Source organism: Dasypus novemcinctus, chromosome 2 (genome assembly GCF_030445035.2).
Source record: "Dasypus novemcinctus isolate mDasNov1 chromosome 2, mDasNov1.1.hap2, whole genome shotgun sequence".
Lineage (NCBI taxonomy): Eukaryota > Metazoa > Chordata > Mammalia > Cingulata > Dasypodidae > Dasypus > Dasypus novemcinctus.
In genome coordinates this window covers 187,924,542-187,941,296 of record NC_080674.1, presented here as the reverse complement: position 1 = coordinate 187,941,296, position 16,755 = coordinate 187,924,542, and the positions used below count along the sequence as shown (strand labels likewise).

The 16,755-nt window shown below is 61.6% G+C and overlaps 1 protein-coding gene across 2 annotated transcripts; it reads right to left on the bottom strand.

The window, feature by feature from the left end:
* Positions 1–369: 369 nt before the first annotated feature.
* Positions 370–16,720, bottom strand: RGS14 (regulator of G protein signaling 14). 2 transcript variants are annotated; one of them, XM_058282881.2, is made up of 16 exons: positions 16,305–16,720; positions 13,907–14,132; positions 6,573–6,594; positions 6,231–6,409; positions 5,924–6,016; positions 5,695–5,838; positions 5,205–5,348; positions 4,963–5,074; positions 4,522–4,634; positions 3,963–4,172; positions 2,463–2,539; positions 2,157–2,283; positions 1,966–2,047; positions 1,840–1,886; positions 1,659–1,758; positions 370–1,063 (listed from the first exon to the last, which is right to left on the bottom strand). In XM_058282881.2, the coding sequence occupies exons 2-16, from the start codon at positions 13,949–13,951 to the stop codon at positions 861–863; spliced, it is 1,698 nt and encodes a 565-aa protein (XP_058138864.1). In that variant the 5' UTR covers positions 13,952–14,132; positions 16,305–16,720; the 3' UTR covers positions 370–860. The 2 variants fall into 2 exon arrangements, with proteins under 2 accessions (XP_058138864.1, XP_058138857.1); XM_058282874.2 differs by lacking the exons at positions 13,907–14,132; positions 16,305–16,720 and having other exon boundaries at positions 6,573–6,798.
* Between the last annotated feature and the right edge of the window lie 35 nt (positions 16,721–16,755).

The window sequence follows — 16,755 nt, the reverse complement described above, 5'->3', positions numbered from 1 at the left end:
AGTGTCTCCCACACTGGGCTTCAGATTCAACCAGAGAGGGCCCTGGGGGACTCACCTGGGGCACATGTCCTCACACCAGCAGAGGACAGCGGTCAGATCCACAGGCCAGCACACTGCCCCACAAGGGCCTGGCTCCCACAGCGACCTGCCCCTCCTTTGCCCCCTCTGTCTCTTTCTCTCACACCCTGTGCCCCGAGAATCTGTGCAGCCAGGAACAGAAGTTCTGACAACAGGAAGTCAGAAGGCACAGCCTGAGGTCCCCGAGAGCTTCCTGGCACTGACCTTGGTGACAGAGGCAGTGTAGTTTGCTGCTGGGGGAAAGGAGGGAAGAGGGAGGGCACAGCGCTGACAGGCACATAAGGCAGAGACTTCATGGCGGAATAATAATTATTATAATAAACAGTATCATACATCCAGGACATACTTAGCTGCCCCCAAGCCAACTGCAAAATCCATATGTACAGTATAGGTTCTGTGGGTGGACGGGGGGCTGCCTGCCTGCACCCCCAGGCCCCACTCAAACCAGTTCCCTGGGGAGAGGCCCGGCCCCTCCTCCTGCTCCCTGCAGAGACCCAGCTCAGGGGGGGGGGGAGGCTGGCACTGCCAACGCCACCCCAGGGCCTGGCTTGCCAGGGGTGGGTGGGTGGAACTGTGAAGGACCAGGTGGTGACAGCCGCGGTGTGTGTGTGTGTGTCTCCCCTGAGCCCCTCCCCCACCCCTCCCGGCTCTTCCTGCGGGCCCGCCCGTGGCAGGAAGGGGCCAGGGACACTCATGGCACAGACAGGGCATGCAGAGCGGAGCCATGGCGCATGCTCGGCCCGCCAGGTGCCATGCAGCCGCCCAGGGCTGTGAGGCAGCTGTCAGAGGGCTGGGTGGGCCGTGGAGTCCGAGGGGTCCCCCCTGGGCTGGGCCGCAGGTTCCGTCTGTGGGGGGGCTTCCTGGGAGCCGGGCTCCTGCGTGGGCAGCTGCAGAAACTCCGGAAGCACCAGGTCCTCTTTGCGAAGGAGGCCCCTCTGGTCGTGCGCCCCGCTGCTCTGCACGCGGTTCAGCAGCTCCACCAGGCCTGGGGGGGCGGTGGTAGCAGAGTCAGGGGGCACACCTGCTGTCCTGGCTCCTGCAACTAGGGCCACAGCCCCTCCCGGGTCGCCCTAACCCCAATGGCTCTCTGCCCTCCGTTTCCATCCTCCAAGGGGGACCAGCCCCCCTACCTAAGCTCAAGGCTTTTTTTCTTTTTTAAAAAAAATATTTATTTTATTTATCTCCCCACCCCCTTGTTGTTTCCACTTGCTGTGTCTGTTTGTCTTCCTTATTTCTTCAGGAGGCCCTGAGAAGCGAACCCAGGACCTCTGATATGGGAGGGAGGTGCCCAATCACTTGAGACACCTTCGCTCCCTGCTTTGTTGTGTCTCCCACTATGTTTTTCCTCTCCGCGACTCCTGCTGCATCAGCTTGCCACACCTGTGCAATGTGCCAGCTTGCTGTCCTCTCTAGGAGGCACAGGATCTGAACCAGCAACCTCCTATTTGGTAGGCAGGAGCCCAGTCACCTGAGCCACATCCGCCTCCCTCAAGCCTTTCTGATGTCACCCTCAAAGACCCCCACCCCCACTGGCCTAGTTCCTCTGGCCCCCAGCCCCTGCCATCCCTCTCCCAATCTACCTTCGATGTCACAGGTCTGCCGCTTCCTGGCGGCACTACTGGGCGCCAGGGCCAGCGTGTTGGGGTGGATGGCCTTGTCCTGGTTTCTGGGTGGGCCACCCTGCAAGAACACGGGGTCAGGGTCCGGGCCAGGAGGGGAGGGTAGCAGCGGGCAGAAGGGGGCCCCGCCCCCGGGGCTCACCTGGCTGCCGTGGGCGGCTACATCGCCGGCTTCGCGGACCTTTTCACCTGCGGCAGAGAGCGCCAGCGTTGGGGTTCGCCTCCCGTCCCTCCCGGGTGCCCCAGGCCTGGGCGCAACGCCCCCTACCTGGGAGAGTGTCCAAAACCAGTCTCTCGGCCGCCACCGAGCTCACCAGCTTCTCCAGATCCAGCGGCTGCTTCTCGCCTGGCTGCGGGCGACAAGTCAGCAGCAGCCGGGGCGGGGGGTGGGCGGGGGTGAGGGCGCGCAGGCCGCCCGCGCCCCGCCGTCCCGCCCCTGCCCCGCGGCCCCGCGCTCACCCGGCGCAGCGCCACCTGCTGCGCGCTCAGGCCGTGCTTGGCCAGGACGGGCTGCAGCGCCTCCTGCAGCCGCTTGCTGGGCTTGGCCGAGATCCGCACCACGCGCTCCAGCGCCGCCGACTCGAGCCTGCGCGGGACCCCCGGGGCTGCCGAAGCGCGGAGCGGCGGCCGGGTCCCCCCCCGGCCACCCACCCCCCGACGGGACGGCGCGGGGGCGGGGCCTCGGCGCGGGGGCGGGGCTAACCCGGGGGCGGGGCCTACGGGGGAGGCGGGCAGCCTCGCCATCCCGCGGGAGGGGACACTCACTCGAAGGTGATGCGGTTCTCCAGCCGCACTTCCTGATCCGCCAGCACGGTACAGTCCTGATCGAGGACCAGGGCCTTCTGCGAAGGCCGGGCAGGGTCTCAGAGTCCCTCCCCTTAGCCGTTCCCGGAGTCGGGAGAGCCACCTTCACTGCCTCCCGTGGCCGCCTCGGAGGCAGAAGGAAGGGCCAAGGGGCCGGAGGGGGGGTCAGAGGGGCCGGGCCCAGGGCCAAGGAGAAGGGTGGCAAGAGCTGGACAGAGCTTAGGAAGGGAATGGAGTTAGGGGAAACGGGTGGGGGGCACAAAAGGCACTGCTTGGCTGAGGGGCAGGTTTAGGTCCTGCACCTTGGGGGCTGTCCCTTCCCTGGCCAGGACCGGATCTGCCCCCCAGACTGGATCCCTCTGGGGCCTGAGCTCCAATCGGTCTGGCCTGCCGTCTTTCCTCCCTCACGGCCCACCTGGGTCAGCCACCCAGACCTTTGCTTGACACCCGTCCATTTCTCTGTCTCCCCAAGTTATGGACAGTTTCTGTGCAGAAGGGGGCACCCAAGCCCACCCCCAGGACTGCTGTGGGTCCAGGGATGCGACGCAGTGGGCGCAATGCCTGCACACAGTAGGCACACGCACTGCCCACGGAGGGCCCATGTGCCCGCGCAAGCCCGGGGATGGGGACAGGCAGGGTCAGCCCTCACCGCCACACTGGGTCTGTGCGGTGCTGCAGGGACTGGTGGGGCGTGGGTGGGGAAGTTATGTTTAGCCTGACACGGAAGCCCGTCTGGGTGCTGGTGGCCGCCCTGGTGGCCTGGTGGCCCTCCCCCAGCTCCCCTCACGCCCCTACACCCCAGGTCCCTGCATTCACCCACTTAGAGCACTTTGCTTGAGCTTTTCTCTCAGTCCGGAATGTTCCCATCTCGGCCAGACAAGCTCCTCCCCATGTCCCCTGCTGCCTCGTCCGTGAATCCAGCTAGACGGCCTTCCTTCCCCCAGAAACTCTCTCTGGAGGCTTGACGCCCCGGCCCCATCCCACCCTACTGGCTCCCCTGGCAGTCTATGGGCCTGCAGGCCTGGGTCCCTCTGCCCAGCCACCTGGCATCCTGGGTGAACACAGCCCTGACGGGGTGCACCAGGAAGGCAGCCTTCCGCCTTTAGCTCCCCCTTCCTGGATGGTTCTGTTCAAAGTGAGTTTTTCCCTAGACTCCTCTTTAACGTGTCAGGCTACTTTGCACCTGAAGGAAAGTTTTTCGTGCATTTAGGTGACATCGGGTGTCCCTGGTGGCAGAGGAGGCGAGGGCTCTCCCCAAATGGCCATTCCAGGGATGGAACCGGAACTCTGAAGTTGGCAGTTGGAACCCTAGGAGTGATGGGGGGGGTTCTCAGCAGTGGTTCTCCCCCCACCTTACCTCCCTGTGACTGCACTGGGGGTCATGGGTGGGTGAAGACAGGAATGGAGTTGGGGGCAGGATCAGGAAGGGGCTGAGAGCTGGGGGCCAGGCCAGGGGCGCACCTGCTCGTTGCCCAGCAGGTAGACCTTGATGTCAGGTAGCGAGAGGCCTCGTTTCTCGCAGATGCTGGCCAGCATGTCGCGGATGGTGAGGCCGGGCCGGGCCAGGGCCAGGGAGGCTGTGCCGTCGGGCAGGTACACGCAGCAGTACTTCCCTGGGCGGCCCTCGCTCTCCCCTTCCGTGCTTCCCAGGCTCTTCCTGTGGCTCTGAGTCTGGGCAGGGGTGGGGACAGGGGTATGTTTATAAGTGCAAGGGTGCGTGGACAGGTGAGCTTGTGGGGGGGGAGTGCACCCATGCCCCAGGGCACACCTGGCGCACCTGGAGGCAGGTCAAGATCCGATCTCCTCCAGAAACACCTGTTTGCCCACCAGGCACGTGGGCACCCATGGAGACCCCCACATGTCAGAGGTGCCAGGCAGAGGATGTGTGCCCGTGCCCCTGGACGGGGTCCCATGAGGGGTGGACGGGAAGTAAGGAAGGAGGCTGAGGGGATCGCCTGTGCTGAGCCAGCCGGGAAATGGAAGGGGGACACGGCGCCCCCATTCCCCCTCGACAGCTCACCTCAGATTTGCTGCTGACGAAGGCCAGGAAGCCCAGGTCCAGGCTGGCGGAGGAGTTGAGGGAGCCCTGCGACTCCCTGCGCAGGCCTGAGTTCGCCGCCCCTCCGGCCAGCTCTGGGGGGGGTGGGGAGGGGGGAGCAATGAGCCAGAACAGCCCCCTCCTCCCCACACCCAGCCCGCCGCCCAGGCCTCTCCGGGACTCTGGGTGGCGCCCTCCTCCAGGGCCCCGCGTGGTTTGGGTCCCTGGGAGCGCCCCTGCCTTGGGGGCATCCGGAACGTCTGAGGTCTAGCCTGGGAACCGCGGAGGACGGCGGTGGGCCCAGGGTTTGCGTTTGCACAGACCTACAGGCTGTCCGTGGGGGCGGAAGGAGCAAGGGGGCGCTCCCACAGCTTGCCCGCACTCCCGCCGCCCCTGCCCCTGCCCTCCGGCACCTGCCCTCACCCCTGCGGAAGGACTTGCGAAGCGGGCGGCCGCCAAGGCCCTCGGCGGGCGGCAGGTGCCCCAGCTCCTCCACGCCCAGCGGCAGCGACTTCCCGGGCTTCAGCTTCGGCTTCTGCGGGTGCAGGGAAGGCGCTGGCACCGCGCAGGGCCCCGCGGCGGTGGGTGGGCACGCACGCGCGCTCTGCCCCCAGGAGCCCCCTGCCTCCCCGCCTCGCACGTCCCGGGGCCCTTCCCGCCGGTACCTTCCTGGCGGCGTCGGGGCTCCCCAGGCGCGAGGAGCCGGGTTCCCGCAGGGGGCGCCCCTCGGCCTCGGCCAGGAGGCACTCGCGGTACAGCGGGGACTTGACGAAGCGCGCGTAGCTGTCGAACTTCATCAAGTTGAAGATCTGCGCGGGGCCAGGCGCGGGCGCGGTGAGCCCGAGGGCGCCGAAGCCTGCCCCCGACCTAGGAGGGGACCCCCCCCACCCACCGCGCTCTCGAGTCCCACCTCCCAGTTCCAGGCCCCGGCTCCTGGCCCCGCCCCTAGCAGCTCAGCCCCGCCCCCGGCCCGCCTTCCCCGGGACCGCCCCCAAAGCCCCAGGCCCTGCCCTGCCGCTCTGCGCTCTGTCCCCGTCTCCAAGGCGTTCCCCGCCGCAATGGCTCCGCCGCCGGCGCTGACCCTCCCCGGCTCCCGCGGGTCTCCCGGCCAAAGCCTCGCTCTCCCCCCACCCGCCGCGCCCCCGGCGCGCTCACCTGCAGCTGCTGCGCCCGGAACATGTCGGGCCGGGGCTGCGCCAGCACCTCCTCGCCGAGCCGGGCCTGCCGGTCGATGTTCACGGGGCTCAGCGCCTGGCTGGACAGGAACTCCTGGTAGATGCTGCGCGCCTCCTGAGCCAGCTGGGGGAGGACCGGGCCGCAGGAGACGGTCAGGGGGCAGCGCGTCCCCCACCCCGCCGCTGTCCCAGTTCCTGCCCGACCCCACCTGCTGCGTGTCGCTGGCCGGGATCTGTTGGAAGCGCTCGCAAGCTTTCCAGAAAGTGACGTTCTCGGCGCTGAACTCCTTCTTCAGGAACTCCTGGGGTGCGGGGTCCGGGCAGACACAGAAACCAAGTCCCGGGATGTGGTCAAAGAGATGGCGGACGGGTGCGAGCCGGACAGATGGGGACAGACGGACAGACGGCCGAGAAGGCTCAGAGGGAAGGAAGAGGAGAAGGTCCCGCTCCGGCCAGCCTGAGCAGCAGCAGCCGTGCCGCTGCCGGCTTCCCCTCCCTGTCCCGCCCAGGACGTACCGTGAAGTAGGCCAGGCCCAGCGGGTCCTGCAGCAGCCGCTCAAAGGACAGGGCCCAGCCGGCCACAGGCTGCTCCTCGGCGGGGAAGGGGCTGCTGGGGCCGCTGGGGAGGCTGTGGATGCTGAGGGAGCTGCCGCGGCCCTCCGCCTGGCCCTGGGGCCCTGCTGTGCTGCTCAGCTCTGCGGTGGGGTGCACACGCGGGGGGGTGAGCCCGGCTGCCTTCCCCAACCCTGGCCCAGCCCCCTCTCTTTTCCCCAGAAAGAGAGCAAGGGGGCAGGAGTGCTCCCCGCCCTGTCCCCACCTGCCCCTACAGCCAGCCTCTGGTCGCCCCCAGTCACTTACCTCCATCTGAGACAGCCAGAACCTGAAAGAGATGGAGGGAGGGAGTCAGAGCCGAGACCCCCCAGGATTCCCAAAAGGGACCGTCCTGGGCCCCACTCCCCGGAGCCAGAGCTGCGTTCTCTGCCGGGAGGATCACGCTGGGCATCCCCGGGCAGGTGCCTGCCTGCTCAGGGTTGTGCTCCGGCCGCCAACACCCCCTGGCCTAGCCCTGGGTGCCGGAACGTTCTAGTCCTCCCTGGCTCGCTCCTCCCTCGGCCCAGCTCTGCAGCGGGCTGGGCAGGAGCACAGGCTTTAACTCCTGTCTCTGCGCTTACTAGCCGGGTGACCTGGGACTTAACCTCTCTGCCTCGGTTTCTCCACCTGCAAATCAGGGATGATGATGACAACAGTAGCTCACTTCCTATGGGTATGGAATGCGTGTGAAATCTTGGGAGCCTATAGAACGGTGGGGGGTGTGTGTAAGGTGAGTCAAGATTTCGGTGTTTGCTGCTGTCTTTGAGGAAGGAGAGGCAGCACTGGATCCCATGACCTCTTTATTGCAATTGTTTCCTCTGGGGGCCGGGGGTCTCCCATAGGCCCTGTTCCATCTTGGGCAGTGCCCAGGATGCTGTGCTATCGAAGAGAGCAGAGCCGTGGTTCTGAGGCTTTACCATGCATCAGCAGGACCTGGAGAATAAGCCAGAGATTCAGCAGGTCCCCAGGGCAGGGCCGGAAGCTCGTCATTTCAACAAGCTCCGGGAGACACCGAGGCGGCTGGTCCACGGACCACTCTGCCCCTAGACTGCTGAAGAAGCCAACACCGTCCTCCCCTCCAAAGCAGCCTCGGACTTCGCTGGGAATCCCGACCCTAAGTGAGACGGGAAAGGCCTCCTTTCCAACTCCCCCTGCACCATCGCCCTGCCTCGCCTGCCTCTGCAGCCGCAGCCCCAGCTCCCTCGGTGGCTCTGACCCACACGAGGCGGCCTCTGCCCTCCCTGGCTCTGCCTTGGGCCCTTTCTCTTACTCCACGCGTCCCTAGCTCCAGACACACGCAGCCAGCATCCTGCTAACATCTCCCCCCAGATGTCCCTCCAGCCCCCCTCAAACGCAGACGGTGCCTCGCGGAATCCACCGGTGCCCCCACAAAGGCAGAGCGCTGAACTGGCTCCCCTGCATTCTGTCTTCCCGGCACCTGGGCACCCCTCACCCGCGCCTGACTCACCCTCAGTTCCTCCTTCCCTTTCACCTCCCACATTTTGTTACTAGGCCCTGTCACCAGGCGCTTCCTACAACCTGTCCCTTCTCCCCATCCCTGCAGGAAACGGGCCCCAGGGAGCCTCTCCCTGCCCTCCTGGAATCTGCTTCTCTGGTACCCCCCCAGCACCCTGGGAGCCCTCAGCTCACACAGAACAACCACATATGGGCCCATTCTGGCCTGCAGATGGGTAGGGTATTATCTTGGCTCTTAGAATGTCTTTTTCTTAGTTTTAAGTTTAAAAGAGTTCCCCACGTTTAAAAACAGGAGATTTTACATAAAACTCCAGTTTCCTGGGGAGCTGATGTGGCTCAGTGGTTGAGTGACAGCTTCCCAAATATGAGGTCCTGGGTTCCTCAAAAATATAAAAGTGAAAAAAAAAAAAATAAAAACCTCATACTTCACTTACTGGAATTATTTGGAAACAATGAATTGTTTAAAACAACTTAATAATAATGGGAAGTGGACTTGGCCCAGTGGTTGGGGCATCCGTCTACCACATGGGAGGCCCGCGGTTCAAACCCTGGGTCTCCTGACCCATGTGGAGCTGGCCCATGCGCAGTGCTGATGCGCGCAAGGAGTGCCGAGCCACACAGGGGTGTCCCCCGCGTAGGGGAGCCCCACGCGCAAGGAGTGCGCCTGTAAGGAGAGCCGCCCAGCGCAAAAGAAAGTGCAGCCTGCCCAAGAATGGCGCCACACACACACACACACACACACACACACACACACGAAGAGCTTACACAACGAGATGATGCAACAAAAAGAAATACAGATTCCCGGTGCTGTTGATAAGGATAGAAGTGGTCACAGAAGAACACACAGCGAATGGACAGAGAGCAGACAGCTGGGGGAGCTGAATAAAAATAAATAAATAAATAAATCTTTAAAAAAATAAAACAACTTAATAAAACGTCACTTTAAAAAATCAAAACAAAAAAACTTCAGTTTTCTATCTCTTTTTTAAGACTGTGATACTCCAACAACCTTGAGCCTCTTTCTAGCATAGCAACCTTAGCTGTCACTGAGCAGCAGCTTCCCACCTCCCCCCAGAAGGGACTCTTGCTCTCAGTGGCCTCTGGGACCTGTTTGACACATTTAAGTTACTTGTGGAGGCAGTGGGAGGCAGGTGCTCCCATACTGCTTGAGTTCAAATTTGTGCTGTGTGACCTTGAGCAAGGCACTTACCCTCTCTGTGCCTTAGTTGCAACCTCTATAAAAATGGGACAAATAATGGTACTGACTTCAAAGGGTGGTCATGAGGATGAAGTGAGTTAAACACATACAAGGAACTGAGACCTTATCTGGGACATTGTAAAAGCTCTAGGATGGTTACTATTATTGCTGTCATTGCATTAATGTTGGTGTCTGATTCCGAGGCTTTTGAATTGGTGACCCCTGCCATAGAGGAAAGGGCACAAGCCTTGGGATTCAAATCCCAGCCCCACCTTTTTCAAGTTGTACAGCCTTGGGCTCATCCTTGAGCCTCATCTCCCATCCAAGTTGTCGAGATGGAGAAAAAGTTCCTGCAGAATAAGTTGGCAGCAGAGCCACAACCTGCCAGGCCCTGCCCATCCTCCTCCGGCTCCGCCCTGCCTCCCTCTGCACTCCCCCACCTGACCTGCTTTTCCAGAGTCATCTCCCTGAGTGTGTGTCAGTGCTTCCCACAGGTACGGGAGAAAGCCCAAACGGTTTGGGGGACCTGGGGTGGGGGTGGGTTGCGGGGAGGAGGGATGATGTGGCAGCTCTTCCTCACCTGGCCCCGTGGTTTCCTTCCAGCCTGCTCTTTCCCCTTCCCTTCCTGGGAGCTGGATGGCACTGGGCATCCTTGCACCTGCCCGTGCTCCTTCCTCACCCAGAGTGCTCTGCGGCCGGGTGGCCAGCCTCGAGGATGCCTGGTTATCTGGGAATCCTGTTGACTCCCTGCTTCTCTCTCTGCTGTGGCTTCCCGGAGCCTTAAAGAGGGCAAAAGGCCCCCGGAGCCTGAGGCTGGCCCTCGCTTTGGCCTTTGGAGGTTTTCTTTTTGACGGCAGGTGTGTGTGCCTGAGAGAGAGTTCCCGGGTTCTCTCTGCGCCCCGCTAGCCCCCATGGTGCCTCCGGGCCCCACTCTCTGCTCTGGGAGGCGCTGGGGTTGCCATGTTACCACGTGGGCCTCAGGGAACATTCCCTGCCAGCCTCACCGGTTTCCTTCCCCCTCACCTCTGCTCTGCACTCATCCAACTTTTCTGTCCTCCCTGCGCCCCTGCGCACTCCTGCTTCCAGCTTTGCTGTTTCCTCGGCCTGGATATCTGCCCCTGCACTCCACTCCAAATGACCCCCCATCTCCACCTGTTGACGTTAGTCGCCCCCAAACACCAGGCCTTCTGGGACCCCCCTTTCCACCCAGCCACGCGCTGCCCAGCTCCCGGCCCCTCTCCCCTGCCAGCCTGGAAGCTCCGGGGGGCAGGCCTGGTTTGTGGGAGGGGTAGAGGGATCTGAACTCCCTCCATGCAAGCGCTCTTCTTGCCCCAGGGCTGCCCAGCAGCCTCTGCCTCGGCTGTGGGGTATGTATGGGTGGAGCCCAATTCCAGGGCCACCGCTCAGGGAGCAAGTAACTGCCCTTCTCTGAGCCTCAGTTTCCCCTGGGGTGAAGGGCCTTCAGCATGCCCGACCTCTTGGGCTGTTGTGAAGGGTGCGTGAGACCCCTGTGAGAAAGCACCAGGCCTGCAAGGGGCAGAACAGGTTACGGATCCCCACTGTCCAGGGCTCTGGTTCCCTCGCCCCACCCCAGCCTGCCGGAGGAGAAGTGGTGGGTGAATGGGAGAAAAAGGGAAGGAAGGGGGAGGGAGGGTGTGGTTGCCAGTGACACCTTCAGCCCCTGGTCAGGCCTGCGTTTGTCAGGCTGATTTCTTAGGAAATGGGCCCCGGGGGAGCCGCTGGCCCCCGAGAATGCCAAGGTGAGGAGGGGGCCCCGAACTAGCTGAGCTGCGACAGTGTGGCAGGCTCCCTTTGCAGCACACACGCCCTGTTCTCCTGCCACCCTTGAGTCTTCCCATTTTCCGGACACTGAGGTCCAAGGAAGTCACAGGGAAGTGGCAGAGCCGAGATTAGAACCCCAGGTCGCCTGGCTGAGGAGCTCGAGCTCTTCGCCTGCCCGAGCGGCTGCTTCCTGCGAGCGGGAGGTCTCTGGGAGGCCTCGGAGGCAGGGCCTCGGCCTTTGGGGGCCAGGTGGGCAAGGTCAATTGGAGGTGGAGGGCACAGGGGCCCCCCCCTTGAGCTCTGCCCTCTGGGGGGTGGGTCCAACCTCCAAGAGAGGCCTCTTCTGAGCTGGGCACTCTGCACCATCATCTTATCTTGTCCTAGCTTGGGGAAACTGAGGCTCCTAGACCATATCCGGGGAGGCCCACACAGAGCCCTGGGTACCTGGCACACACCCCCCCCCAGCCTGAGGCCACCCCACACTCGAGTGCCTGGCCCCAGGCTGGAAGCCAGGACCACAGAAGGGGGTACAGTGGGCTCTGCCTTGAGCCCTTGTTGGGTGGGAAAGACTAATGACCCCCATGCCCCCGTACTCCACGGTGGCAGAACATGCCACCGCCCCCTCCAGGCTGGCCTCCTAGCCCCCCGCTGGGCCAGGGCCCTGACTGTGGCCCCTGGGTTCCCCATGTCCAGGGCCTCGTCCATGGTGCGCCCCTCTCTGGGCTCCACGTCCTTCGAGAGCCCTCTTAAAGGACACGTCACTCGGCCTGAAGTTAGGTGAGAGGTAGTTCCTGCTCCGGGTCCCCTTGAGTTTTCTCTACGCCTGAACCTTGGCTCTTACCCACACCTGACTTTCATCCTCCTTACTTGCACCCAGGCTGTTTGTGCCTTGCCAGGCTGTCTGCTGCTCGAGGCCACTGCTTAGGTCTCGTGTGCCTGGTTCTAGAGCGCCCAGCACGGGCCGGCGTGAGCCAGGTCCCCCGGGAGGGTGGGAGAGATGAATGAGTGAGTGAGTGAATAAATGAAGCAGCAATTGGGGCTCTGGGTTGGGGAGGGGAGGCTGGAAGCCACCGTCTCTAAGTGACAGGTTTCGATGCAACTGCCTGACGAGCTGAGTGGCAGGGAGACAGGGCTGACAAATGGAGCTGCCACAGCAGGGAATGACAGAGGGTGGGGGTGACGGGTGGCAGGTGGAGGTGGGGGGCGCCCAGAGCCAGGCAATTTGGGGTGGGGGGAGGAAGAGCGCTGGAATGGGAGTCAGGCTGGCTGGAGGTCTAAACGCTGGCCCTCTGGCTGATCCGGGACAACATAATTTACTGCTTTGAGCCTCCTGGGGAAGGAACTTGTGGAAGGAGTGAGACGCTGGCCCCACAGGTGCTCCCTCTGTCCCCCCTGCTGCCCAGATATCGGGCTGAGATACCTGCCCACCTGCCCGCCCCTCCCCGTCCCGGCGGGGCAGTGCTCAGAAGGCTGCCCGTGGACCAGCGAGCAGCCAAGCCGCGACCCCCAGGCTTCCGGGAGGCGGCACCGAGAGCTGGGAATGGCAAATATGGAAAATGCGGGTGAAGGTTGCAGAGAGGAGCCGGGGTGTCCAGGGGCTTGGCGAGACTGGGGACAGAACTTGGGGTGCCGTCCCAGCCCTGGATGACTTTGGGGGGAGAGAGACCGTGGGTTGCGGCAGGAGGGGGCAGGGGCTTGGGACTGTCCCCCCAGCTGCCCTAAGCCCTGTTCCAGAAGCACCACTTCTCTTGCCCTGCCTGGAGGCCCTCCCAGCATGGGCTGGGGCTGCCCCTCCTGGGGTGTGGGACCTGGACACGGAGGGAAGGGGCTAGCCAAGGATCATGCCTCCCAGTCTGGGAGTACAAGGAAGACGGGTCCTTCCTAAGCTTTCAAGGTGGGGTTGGTGGTCGTGACAGAGAGGTGGGGGGCTGGGCCAGCTTTGGAGGGTTTGGCTCCCCCACCCCACCCCCAGCCAATTCTTCAGGGATGCCTGATGAATGAGGGTTGGAGAAGGGTCTCAGGAGGCAGCGGGGGGTGGGGGGTGGGGCTCAGCTTCTTGGTGAGGCAGGAGATCCTTCAGGAGGGCTGAGAATGTAGCGGGGCATCGGGCTAATATTTACAGAGCCCCCCACAATGGGTCAGGGTCTTCATTTTTATCATTCCATGTCATCATCTCAAGCCTTTGAGATTGATTCCAATCTCCTTGTTTGTTAGATGAGAAAACTGAGGCTCAGGGAGGGCCCCAGCATCCAGTGGGTCTTGGTCCCATGGTATGAGGGCTGGGCTGGGAGAAAGGGGTACAGGATACTGCCTGGCTTCCTGGGGTTGTTAGGAGGGGTTGGGGCTCTGTCAAGTGGAATGGGGTGGCTCAGGGAGTAAGGGCCCGCACAGCCTGCCCCATCTGCCAAATAAATGAAGAAGCTGAACTCTGAGAGGGCAGCCCAGACCCTGGGGTCAACAGCCAGGGAGAGGGTGCCGGGGGTGGGGCAGCTACAGCCAGGGACACCCTAGTCCCCAACTTCCCTACACACACACACACACACACACACACACACACACACCCCGCTTCCTGGAAGCCCGAGGATAAAACAGGCACAAGTTGCACTAGCCATGCCGCCCACCTCCCAGCCTGGCCAGACACTTCTGACCCACCCCAGGCTGCCCGAGCTGGGCTAGTTCCGGCGGAAGAAGCCTTTGGAGCAGCTCTGGCTGGAGGGCAGTGACCCAGCCAGGGCTGCCCCTTACCCTCCTGGCCGTGGGGCATCTGGGACCTGAGGGTAAAGGGGGGGCGGGTTGAGACCCAGTAAAGTGTGGGAGCTTGAGCACTGGGGGAGTGGGGGGACGGGCAGGGGTCAAGAGGCAAGTCAGTGCTCCCTGCTACCTCCGGATCCAGGCAGCCCCCGGTGGTGCCAAAGTAACAAGTGATGGAGCAGTAGGGGGTGGGCCGGCCAGAAGCCGGCATCCTCTCTGCTCTGGCCTCATCCTCAGGCCCCCCCCGCAGGACCATCTGGAAGGTCCCAGGGCCTGCTGCAGTCTGTCCACAACTTCTCCTGCTCTTGCCCGGCCCTGCCGGGTGTGTCTCCCGAGCTCTTCCCTGGGAGTGCCCACCCCCTTCCTGCAGCCCTGGCCCGGAGCCCACACTCACCATGCGCCCGTTGGGGACGCCCAGGTGCTTGGGCTTCCCTGGCATGCCGCCGCGATCACGGGTCCCCGCCGCGGGGGGAGCCCACCATGGGGACTGCGGGCAGCGCCGGCCCCGGAGCGCGCGCGGTGGCGGGCAGGCGGTGGGGAGAGCCGGGCTCCGCTCCTGCGGGCCCTCACATCCTGAAACACCAGCTCACTACCTCTTTTCTCTGCCACAGGAAGTGTCTCTATAGAAACCAAACCACAGAAAAGAAGCAAGGTCTAAGAGAGCGAACGCCTCTTCCTACACACACGTTCCTGCGCGCGCACAGATGCCACCCCCGCACCGGTGGCAGCACCCCACGCAGGCCCAGACACGCGGCAGAGGCGCCTTGGCAGGCCCCGGCCCAGGGAACTCCCAGAGCGTGTCTGGGGACCCAGAAGTGTACCCTCAGGCACTAACTCAGCACCCACTTATCTCTCACCTACTGCGTGCTAAGTAAGAGGACACTCAGGGTTCGGCCATGCCCCAGGCAATTGCACCCCCTCCACATACCCCAAGCTGCCCCACCAGGGGCCAGGGGAAGGCTTAGGTACATCTAAGGCCATATGTGCCTTTATAGCCCCTCCTGTGAAAACCCCGCTTCAGTGCAGCATTGTCACCCGGAGGGCAGCGCCCTACTCTCCAAGCCCTGGCCTGGTCCTGTATGGACACTTGTGCTTTAGCCAGAGCCCTTCATATGCCTCTTTGTTACACATGCATGCACCCATGAAGACGACTTCTGTTTTACTCTAAGAATGGGCTTAGAGACTTCAAATAACTTCCCACCTGGGTTTGGGTCTGTCTTTCTATAGACACCAAGGAAATACCCCTCTTCCAAAGTTTCTGCCCTTGACCAACTGCCCCCTTCTAGGGCTGAGACCTGAACCCTTCCATGGCAGAAATGGGGCAGCCTTTTGCCCCCAATTCATGTCCTTTTCCTCCTGGGCACATGACTGAACTTAATTTCCCAGGATCCCTTGCAGGTGGGCCTGGCCATGTGACTGGTCTCCACCAATCGAATGCAAGCAGAACGCCACCTGCCTTTTCTGGGCCAAGGCTTTAAAGAAGTAGGTGGGTGCTCTCCTCGCTCTCATTCCCCTTTAGTAGGCTGGATGCAGAAGGGGATGAGGGGATGGTGGAGGGCCACAAGAAAGAAGGAGGTTGGGTCTCTGCTTTAGGGCATGAGGGCAAGACACCCATCAACCAGGAACACCAGCTTTTGACTGTTATGTGAGAAATAAAATTCTATTGTATTTGAGCCCTTATGTATGTTAGGGCCTATTTGTTATAGCAACTAACATTACCTAATGCTAATGATTAGCCTCTTTGTAGTCACCTTGCTCCAGGCCGCCCAGCTAGAGGGATTCAGATGGACCTGGTATATATTTGGGTGGGTGGGTGGGTGGGGGTGCTTTAGGGCCTGGTAGCCTGCCACTGGTGGTCTTAAGAAGGTGGGTGACTCTCAAAGTGCCCGTGCGGGGTGGTAGGGTGTGTGATGTGAGTGGAGGCTGCCTGTCTGCTGAACCACAGATCAAGACCTAGGTTTCATAAGGGGCTTTACAGTTTACAGGGTCTTCTCCTGACATGAATTCATTAAATTCTCACAACCACTTTCGTTGAGTAGAAACTTGTTATTTATATATTACAGAAAAGGAAGCTGAGGCTCAAAGAGAAGTGAGCTGCCCAAGGTTACACATCAAGTTAGATGTGCTGACCTATGAATGTGTGTGCTTGGGTGCCGGGAGCTGGGCCTGGACTACCACCAGCCTGAGTCTTGCCCAGGTCCCAGCAGCTCATCTTCCTCCTCCCCCAGCAAGGATTTTTGTCATATATATTTCTGTACTGTTTATGTATAAATATATTAACAAGCATGTATTACTTTTACAATAAAATAGCTAATTAAAAATAATATGACAAGGAAAAGATGTCTTAGCACCAAATTCTGAATAAACTCATTCATTCCAAAGGACAGTTTCTTAAAAAAAAAAAAAGTATAGCTAACCAATCATCTCGCCTTGTGACCTATAGCAGGGTTTATTCATTCAAATGCCTAAAGTCACCAGGTCGGAGCTATAAATTGGTGACCAGGTGGAGACTAGTTTAGACAAGGAGGCATTTGTAGAGGGGCTGCTTCATTCAGTTCCAGCCCATTGTTCTCTTGTGGGAATGTGGGCCCAGTGTCCTTAGATCTTCTGATTTTTTTTTTCCCCCAGGAGAAGCCAGTAATCTGGATTTTTAATGTGAATTGAAGTCTCCTAGTTGAAAAACAGTGGTATTTAAATCATTGGTTTAAGAGCATTAGCAGGTGAGACACGGCTCTCGTGGGCCGCGGGCCACCAGTTTCTGACCGCTGGCCCACAGCTGGCTTTCCCCAGACCTTTCACTGACGCCTCTTGCTGGGCTGTGCTCTGCGATGGATCCAGATGGGCCCCAAACGTCGCTGGAGCCCCAGCACAGGATCCGGGTCCTCCTCTAGCTTCATCCCGACTGGATATGAGGAGTCGAGGACGCCCTCAAATTATTGGGAATTATGATGTCTCCAAAGGCATCGGGCTGGGGCGGGTGAAGCCAGAAACCACAAAAGTCTCGCCTGGGCCTCGCCGTCGAGTCCGAGGGGGCGCGGCGGTCGGAATCTAGACCTCTGCCTTCAATTGGCAGTTCCCTTCTCCCGGACTGGGAAGGGTAGCGCCAGAGACGTGGGCAGAGGCCTGCACCTAGGGCATGGCGGTCTTCCCCGCCCAGCTCGCGCGAGCAGCCCACGAGAACTACAAGTCCCAGTACGCCCCGCTTCACGCACGCCCCTGGCGCGGCTCGCGGGCTCCAACCCT